Genomic DNA, 9,892 nt, shown 5'->3' with positions numbered 1-9,892 from the left:
TTGAATTCCCAGGCTTGTATCTCGTCCCAGAAGGCAGAAGGGGAAAAAGGGAATGGTCAGGGTGTTAGCATGTACACTGCATACTCTGTAAACTTTATGCGAACAAGGAATTTCATTGCACCCAGATCCATATAGACTAATGAAACTAGCTAACTAACCAAACTAAGTAATATGCTCCCAGGGCGTTAGCAGAATTATGAAGTTGCGAAAGCTGGAGATGTTTTCTGTAAAATTAGAGAGGCTGAGGGGAGATGCCTCACTCGACCTTGAGAAGGCAGAGGTGAGCTGTGTGCAGTTGTTGTAGTGAGGGTTATGGTGGACTTGGTAATCGAGTCAAAGCGGTAGTCAGGCACGTTCTGCCGTTCAGTGTCATGCAGCCCAGGGTGCTGAAAGGCCTTAAGGCAGAGGAGTCAGTCATCCACAAAGACTACCCCACTTCCTGGCCTTTAACTCATAACCTGAGTCAACACAAGAGATTCTGCAGATGCTGGGTATCTGGAGCAACACACACAAAATGATGGAGGAACTCAGCAGGCCAGGCAGCATCAGTGGAAGTGAATAAAGTGGCGTTTCAGGCTGAGACCCTTCATTAGGACTGGAAATAAGGGGAAGAAGCCAGAATAAGAAGGTGGGGGAAGGGAAGGAGTACAAATTGTCAGGTGAGGATGAAGTGGATGCATGGGGGAGGGGAGTTGAAGCTGGGAGGTGATCGGTGGAAGGGGTAAAGGCCTGAAGGAGGAATATGGTAGAAGGGGAAAGTGGACCATGGGAACTCAACAGGTCAGGCAGCATCTACGGAGAGGAACAAAAATATCAACATATTGGGTCAAGACCCTTTGACCTAAAGCATCAGCTTTTTCTCATTTCCATTGATGCTGCCTGACCTGCTGAGATCCTCCACATTTTTGTGTGTTAAAGAAACCCTGATGCTTAAACCATCAATCGTTCCCACCCTCCAACAGTCTGTCTGTCTCTCCAGGGTTGGGCTTGGATGGTTGGACCAGCTGGGTTTCAATTCCTGCCGCTGTCCGCAATGTGTTTGTACGTTCGCCCTGTGACTGTGTGGACTTCCTCCTGGTGCTCTGATTTCCTCCCACATTCCAAAATGTTGACATACGTGTTGTGCTCCTGAAGCATGATGTCACTTGCGGGCTGTCTGACAGCACATCTTAGACTGTGTTGGTCATTGATGCAAACAAAGCATTTCATTGTATGTTTTAGCATACGTTTGACAATTTGACGCGTGGCCAGGTGGTTAAGGTGTTGGTCAAGTGATCTGAAGGTCGCTAGTTTGAACCTCAGCTGAGGCAGCATGTTGTGTCCTTGAGCAAGGCACTTAACCACACATTGCTCTGTGACGACACTGGTGCCAAGCTGTATCGGCCCTAGTGACCTTCCCTTGGACAACATCGGTGGCGTGGAGAGGGGAGAATTGCAGCATGGGCAACTGCCAGTCTTCCATACAACCTTACACAGGCCTGCGCTCTGGAAACCTTCCAAGGCGCAAATCCATGGTCTCATGAGACTAACGGGTGCTTGGTTTGGACAACTAAAGCTAATCTGAAAAATGCTGCTCTCATTCTTTGTAGGATCCACGTAAGGTGAAAAATAGTAAGTTGTGCAACTCTGTCTAAACAGGGGAGATTTCAGGCAATGAAGGGAGACTGAGAAAGAATGAGGAAAAATAATCCACTGTCCATCTTAATTGAGTTTTGTAAATGGTAGAAGATGATGCAAAAGGTTTTCATCAATAATCACATGGGAACCAACAGTACATTGAAATAAATCACGATGAAAGACGATCATTGATCCGACAGATTAATACAATTCAGATTGAACTGAAACCTGCCTTGCTCTGCAAACAAGCCAATGCTTGCCAATATTTCCACTGATACTGAATCCTTAGTGTGGGGCTGTGATACGCTGCCTGTCATGGGTGCTCGCTCCGGTCAGGCATAACAATGGGTAGAAGCAGCTGTGGTGCCATCCTGGTGATTCTCTGGCACACGCAACGAGCACCGTACCTGTGGTCCTGCAGTCCTGGTGGTGGGCATCAGGACTGCGGATGTTACACCGACCTGTGGGCACTGCCCAGGGTTCTGCTGATGGGTCTCTTGCACCCTGTGGATTACTTGGGATCAGAATCAAGTCTATTATCCCGGATGTATGTCGTGAAATGTGTTGCTTTGTGGCAGCAGTACCGCGCAAGATGCAAACATTAGTATAAGTGACAGCAAATAAATAAGATAAACCAATAGACAGACAGACAGACAGAGAAATAAATAAATAGTGCAAAAGAGGTCGTGTTCATGGACCATTCAGAAATCTGATGGCAGAAGGGGTGAAGCTGTTCCTAAAACTTTGAGTGTACATCTTCAGGCTCCTGTAGATTTGTACCCCAACGGTACAAATGAGAATGACCCAGATAGTGATGTTCTGTAATGGTGTCACCTTCTTGAGGAACTACTTTTTGAAGATGTCCTCGCTGGTTGGGAGGCTTGTGTCTGTGATGGAACTGGCTGAGTCTACAAACCTCTGCAATCTACTTTGACCATATACGTTGGAGCCTCCTTACCAGTCGGCGATTCGATTAGTTTGAGTGCTCTACACCTCACATCTGTGCTAGAGTCTTTGGTGACATACCAAATTTCCTCAGACTTCTAATGGAGTAGATCCACTTGCGTGCCTCTTCATGATTACATTTACATATTGGGCCCAGGATAGATCCTCTATCATTTCTTAATGCATGCATTACTAAATGACAATAAAAGAGGACTGCGTGTCCTCATAATCTAATCTAATCTACAAACTGTAGATATTGATGCCCAGGAGCTTGAAGCTGCTTGCCTTTTCCACCGCTTACCCCTGTGACGAAAAACCAAGTTATCAGAAGATTGATACTGATGAGAGAGACAAGTGAGACAATGGAGAAGCATTCAAAAATGTTAATGAGAGAGGAGAAGGAGATAACAGAAAGAGACACCAGTCCGAGTATTGACAGACCGATTGCTTTGAACCTGAACTGTTTGAAGTTTGATGGTTAGGCGATACCCCAGCAGGGGGATAAAAAGAACAGGTTCGCTAAGGCAAGACACACACCACGAGATCACGAGATAACGAGACCTTGGAAAAGCAGTGTGTTGGTGAGAGTTTGGAGGTCTGGTCGTGGGAACCGACCATAGACGCACAGGGTGAAAAGGTATGATCGGCGGGAACCTGGTGTGTGTGTCTGCCCTTGCCTGGGTGCCGGGTTCACTGCAGAAGATCGGTCGTATCCAAAACGGAGGGGTCACATCGGTGACCACAGAAGACATAAAAGGGTTTGCCCGAAAGCTAACTGCGAAGAACAAAGGTCTGTGTGAATCAGAATTTGCATTCTCTCTCTCTCTCTCCAATGGCACAACAGCGATTACTGCGAACTGTACTCAGCTGAACTGAACTCTGCGTCACTTGAGACTGATCATTTCACCCCTAGACTGTGATAGAGCTTGGTTGATTCCTATTACCCTAGTTCTGTGTAATGTGTGTTTTATCATTGCTAATCTGTTGCGTTTATATCCTTACGATTAGAGTACTGTGTTACTTATTTCTTTAATAAAACTTTCTTAGTTCCAGTAATCCAGACTCCAACTAAGTGGTCCATTTCTGCTGGTTTGGCAACCCAGTTACGGGGTACGTAACACCCCTCACTGAGGTCTGGTGTGTGTTCTCCCGACTTCCCCTTCCTGAAGGGAACTGTCAATTCCTTGGATATTGAAGGTTGTTGTTGTGGGACCACTCAACCAGCCAATCCATCTCACTGGGTTCACCCCAGTAGAGTGGTTTCATGTCTAGGGTGGCTGACAACTTCTCAGGCAATAGTGACCACTACTGTGCTCCTCCTCCAACGATCAGTGTGTCCTGTGTGCCTTCAGGTACAAAGGCAATGGTCACAGGTGGACACAGCCACGTGTAGCTTCTCCTCCCATTTACACACCTGGAAATATTCCTTCACTGGCCCGAGACCAGAAAGTGACCTCCCAATAATTGGTAATTGTTTTATTATTGTCACCGGTCCAGTGAAAAACTTTGTTTTGCAAGCCATCCCAACAAATCATTTCAAAACCGAAGTACATTGAGGTAGTACAAATGGAAAAGCAATAGCAGAATAGAGAAAGTGGTGGTACCGTTATAGAGAAGGTACAATACGGGTAGACAGTAGGTGAAAGGGCCATGACAGAGGTAGATTGTGAGGTCAACAGTCCATCCCTGTTGCCCAAAAGGCCTGTTCGTGGTCTTATAACAGCAGGATAGAAGCTGTCCTTGTGCCTGGTGGCGCGTGTTTCTGAGCATTTGCACCTGACGTGGGTGGAGGGAACAGAGAAGATGACCCAGGTGAGAGAAGTCTTTGGTTGTATTGGCTGCTTTCTGGAGGTAACGGGAAGTGTAGACAGAGTCAGTTGTCGGGAGGTGGGGTTTTATGGTGCCCTGAGCTGTGATCACAACTTGTGATCTTGAACATTAGGTTTCAATGATGATCTGTTATGGTTTATAACTTCAAAATATTAAGGAAAGACACGTGAGTCTGGGAATGTGGGGTTAATTTTGTCTTTACTTTAAGCAAGGCACACAGGATATAATGTGGTAGCACGATGACGCATGCAGTTAAAGTACTTTTACATATAACCCATAATTAATTATTTAAATGCACCAGAATGTTTAATCAAACGATTTATATACAAGATTACTCAAATATTATTGAAATATACAACAGTCGCCTCCTCATTCTTCTGAACTCCATCGAGTGCAGGCTGAAAGCCATCAAACACGCTTCATACTTTAACCCCTTCATTTCTGGAATCATTCTCATGAATCTCCTCTGCACCCACTCCATTGCCAGCACATCTTCCCTTTGATAAGGGGCCCAAATTTGCTCACAATACTCCAAGTGTAGTCTGACCAATGCTTTATAAAACCTAAATGTCCTTGCTTTTGTAATCAAGCCCTCTCAAAATGAATGCCAACATTTGGAGTTCAGAGTTCAATTCCGGCGTCATCTCTAAGGAGTCTCTATACTGTGGAATGCATGGGTTCTCCCCGGGTGCTTTGGTTTCCTCCCACGGTTCAAAGACATACCAGTTGGTCATTGTAAACAGTCCCGTGATTAGGCCAGGGTAAAATCGGGGTGTCAGGGTTGTAGGGTGGTGCAGCTTGATGGGCTAGAAAGCACTACTCCATGCTGTATCTCTAAATAAAAATAAGAAACAGATATTGAGATTCAGAACTTATTTGGAAGTCAAGAATTGGTCATAAAACTTGGTGGTTATGGCTGTTTATTGGGGTTACAAGGAAAGAGTATGAACAAAGACAGAAAAAGAAAAAGGAACAAAAAAATGGCGTGGTTGTCTTATGCTAAAAATTAGCTCAGACGAGAGAGAATACAAACATTCCAGTAATAAGGAATAGCCTGTATAAAACAATCAGGTTCAGTGATGCAACACATGCCATAGAGAAACTTCTCAAAAAATACAGAATCAGCTGCAGTAGGATTACTGAAAATTCACAGAATATTTACACATATTTGGGTGATTATATAACAATTATAAGTAAGTAGGTTAAGGTACAAGAAAAAAATCAGTTCTGTACTCTGATCCAACTGAAGTGAAGGACTGAGCTCTGGGATTAGGAATATTTCACGTTGCACCCCTAGGTAACGTTGTGTTGCCTGCTGCCTATTGCAGGTGTCACTTGGCAATTTACAGTTAACACAAACATTGTGGGTTGAACCAAAACAAAATTTTTCAAGCTCCCAACCTTGACTTGAATTCGAGGATATTGTTGGAATGTGCGTGTGTGTGGGTACCTCTTGTACCTAATAAAGTGGTCAGTGAGTGTACATTTGTGATCTGCTGCTGTAGCCCATCCATTGTAAGGTTTGATGTGTCATGCATTCAGAGATGCTCTTCTGCACAGCACCGTTATAACGTGTGGTTATTTGAGTTACTGTCACCTTCCTGTCAGCTTGAACGAGTCTGGTCACTCTCCTCTGACCTCTCATTAACAAAGCATTAATGAGAACTACCGCTCACGGCATCTTTGTTTTTGTTTCTTACGCCATTTCTGTAAACTATAGAGACTGTTGTGCATGAAAATCCTCGGAGATCAGCAGCTTCTGAAATACTCAAACCACCCCATCTGTCACCAACAATCAATCATTCCACAGTCAAGGTCATCTCGATCACATTTCTTCCCCATTCTAATGTTTGGTCTGAACAACAACTGAACCTCTTGACCATGTCAACATGCTTTTATGCATTGAGTTGCTACCGCATGACTGGTTGATTAGATATTTGTGTTAACGAGCAGGTGTACGGGTATACCAAATAAAGTGGCCACTGAGTGTGGAATCTTTAATTGCCCCGTGCTAAGGGTGGCTGAATCATCTCAGAGGGCTCATGCTGCCTTCATATATAGACCGCTTGGGATAAAGATGGCAGATGTTTTCTTTAAAGTGAATTATTGAACCAGATAGGATTTTATGATTATTCTGTACATTCATGGTCACCATTACTGAGGCTACATTTCTATGCCAGATTATTTAATTGCCTCCTTTTCCCCAGCTGTCACTGTTGGATGTGATGCCTGGGCTCTGAGTTCTAGACCAGCATCCTCATTTGCTGGTCCAATAAGCCAACTGTGTGAAATTGTTGCTTGCATGGTGATTATTAGTTCTAAAATGGGCAAGAAAAAGGAATGGTTCAACTGTGTGGCTGTGTTTCTGCATTGTCCTACATACATTGTACAGGGAAGAATCAGTCTTGAATCAATGGTGATGTGTTTGGTGTTGTCGGTGCAGATATAACATGCCTTTTTTTCTCCCCCTTGCACCTCCACAGTATCGTTGCTACGACGGGGGCAGAATTTGACCTTCGAACCCTGCGCGCAGTGAGAGTTCTCCGACCATTGAAGTTGGTGTCTGGAATTCCAAGTAAGTCTCACGTTTCGTTCCAACCCCTGACTGAGAAGTGTCAATCAGTAGGCCGTCCATCAGATGCACTCACTGGACGGTGAGGCTCGTTGAGCTGGAATGACCTGTAATACCCTGTATCCCTAAATAAATAAAATGTACAGAATAAAGTGTAACTGCTATAGAGTGTAAGGAATGTACAGCATCAGTGGACAATAAAGTGCAAGATCAAAACGAGCTAGATTGTGAGGTTAAGAGTCCATCTTATCATACTAGGGAGCCATTTAATAGTCTTATTACAGTGGGTGGCGGGGTGGAGCTATGTCTCCTTTAAAGAAGGAATAAGGCTCTCTTTCCCTCTGCTAGCCTGCAGGTCACTCTTGGACAAGGTGTAGCATCAGGTCAACCCTCCTCCCCCCGATCAGGGTCACGTGAAGCCTTGGAAGCAGGTGGTAAATGGTCATATGAACAGCTGGTGCACATCACAAGTCCTGGCTATGCAACCACTGACACCAGGCAGGCAATCTCTGAAGAGTATTGATAATGGCTGGCCTCACCCGTCTTGTAAAGACACTGCCCAGAAGAAGGCAATGGCAAGCTACTTCAGTAGAAAACTTTGCCAAGAACAATCATGGACATGAGATCATGCTTACCCACGGCAAATGACACGACACATTATGATGATGGCGATGACAGTGGGTAGAAACTGCCCTGGAGCCTGGTGGTACATTCTTTCAGGCGTTTGTATCTCCTGCCTGATGAGAGAGGGAGAACAGGAGAGAATGTCTGGGGTCTTTGATTATGCTGGCTGATTTATTAAGGCAACGAGAAGCAGAGACGCCAGTCTGGGCAGGTGAAAAGTCAGATGAATTGGAAAGTGATATCCTGCTGCATAAATGCAGGTTAAAGCTACCTTCAGAATAAAACAGTGGGATGAAGTTATCCATCCCCAAGCCTGTTCCACCATCCAGTGAGATTAACATAAGAACACCACTTACCCAGCCTTTCCCTATGAACCCTTGATTCTCCGATAGAATACCTGCCAATCATTGATTGATAGTTCAGTGGTTCCGCCTCCAAAACTCTCAAGGGTAGAGAATTCCAAAAGTTGTGTTCAGTTCTAGTTAACTCTTTATATGAAGGATGTAGGAACTTTAGACAGGATGCAGTGAAGATTTACCAGGATCCTGCCTAGATTAGAGAGCATGTCTTATGAGGAAAGGCTGAGCAAACCTGGGCTTTTCTCTTTGGAACAAAGGAGGAGGATGACAAGAAACTTGATAGAGGCATTTAAAATAATCAGCGACATGGAGTGGACAGCCATTGTCTTTTCCCAGGGCAGCAATGTCTAAGACTAGAAGACATACTTTTAAGATGAGTGCAGGAAAGTGCAAGGAAAATGTCGGAGGGAGGTTTTCTTACACAGAGAGTAGTGGGTTTGTGGGATGTTCTGCCAGGGGTGATGTTAGAAGCAGATACAATAAGAAATAGGAGCAGGAGTCGGCCATCTGGCCCGTTGAGCCTGCTCCACCATTCAATAAGATCGTGGCTGATCTGAGCATGGACTCATCTCCACATACCTGCCTTTTCCCTATATCCCTTAATTCCCCTACCATGCAAAAATCTATCCAAACTTGTCTTAAATATATTTACTGAAGTATCCTCCACTACTTCATTGGGCAGAGAATTCCAGATTCACCACTCTTTGGGAAAAACAGTTGCTCCTCATCTCCATCCTAAAACTCTTCCTCCGAATCTTGAGGCTATGTCTCCTAGTTCTGGTCTCACCTACCAGTGGAAACAACTTTCCTGCCTCTATCTTATCTATCCCTTTCATAATTTTATATGCTTCTATAAGAACTCCTCTCATCCTTCTGAATTCCAGCAAGTACAGTCCCAGGTGACTCAATCTCTCCTCATAGTCTAACACCCTCATCTCTGGAATCAACCTGGTGAACCTCATCTGCACCACCTCAAGTAAGGAGACCAGAACTGCATGCAGTACTCCAGGTGCAGCCTCACCAGTACACTATACAGTTGCAGCATAACCTCCCTGTTCTTAAATTCAATCCCTCTAGCAATGAAGGACAACATCCCATTTGCCTTCTTGATAGCCTGCTGCACCAGCAAACCAACCTTCTGTGATTCATGCACAAGCACTCCCAAGTCCCTCCGCACAGCAGCATGCTGCAATTTTTTACCATTTAAATAATAATCTGATCTTCCATTTTTCCTTCCAAAGTGGATGAGCTCGCATTTACCAACATTGTACTCCATCTGCCAGACTCTTGTTCACTCACTTAACCTATCTATATCTCTCTGCGGACTCTCCATATCCTCTACACAATTGGCTTTTCTTCTCAATTTAGTGTCATCAGCAAACTTAGATACACTACACTCAGTCCCCTCTTCCAGATCGTTAATGTATATCGTGAACAGATGTGTGCCCAGCCCCGACCCCTACGGCACACCGTTCACCACTGATTGCCCACTAGAGAAACACCCATGTATCCCAACTCTCTGCTTTCTATTGGATAACCAATTCTCTATCCATGCTAATACATCACCCCCAACTCTGTGCATCCTTATCTTATGGATAAGTCTTTTATGTGGCACCTTATCAAACGCGTTCTGGAAATCCAAATAAATGACGTCCAGCTGTTACCCTCTATCCACTGCGCTCTCTCTATCCTCAATTCCCTAATAGTGATTGGCACCTGATTCGTTCCAATGGTTCAGACGGGGCAGAGTTTGATAAATGTGTCCAGGACGGATTCCTATCTAAGAAGGGATGTGCTAACATTGGAGAGGGTTCAAAGGAAGTTCATGAAGCTGATTCCAGGATTGAATGGCTTGTCATATGAAGAGTGTGTGATGGCTCTTGGCCTGTGTTCACTGGAATTCAGAAGAATGAGGGGTGACCTCATTGATACTTATTGAATGGTG

At 44.7% G+C, this 9,892-nt stretch overlaps 1 protein-coding gene across 1 annotated transcript in view; it reads left to right on the top strand.

Moving 5' to 3' along the window:
- The window catches only part of LOC134339471 (voltage-dependent P/Q-type calcium channel subunit alpha-1A-like), a 607,837-nt gene that overhangs the window by 298,604 nt on the left and 299,341 nt on the right, over window positions 1-9,892 (top strand). Inside the window, exon 5 of the mRNA XM_063036009.1 lies at window positions 6,876-6,967. Within this exon, the coding sequence (XP_062892079.1) occupies window positions 6,876-6,967 (92 nt within the window). The remainder of the gene's footprint in view (window positions 1-6,875; window positions 6,968-9,892) is intronic.

Source organism: Mobula hypostoma, chromosome 29 (assembly GCF_963921235.1).
Source record: "Mobula hypostoma chromosome 29, sMobHyp1.1, whole genome shotgun sequence".
NCBI lineage: Eukaryota > Metazoa > Chordata > Chondrichthyes > Myliobatiformes > Myliobatidae > Mobula > Mobula hypostoma.
This window is presented reverse-complemented; position numbering and strand designations above follow the sequence as displayed.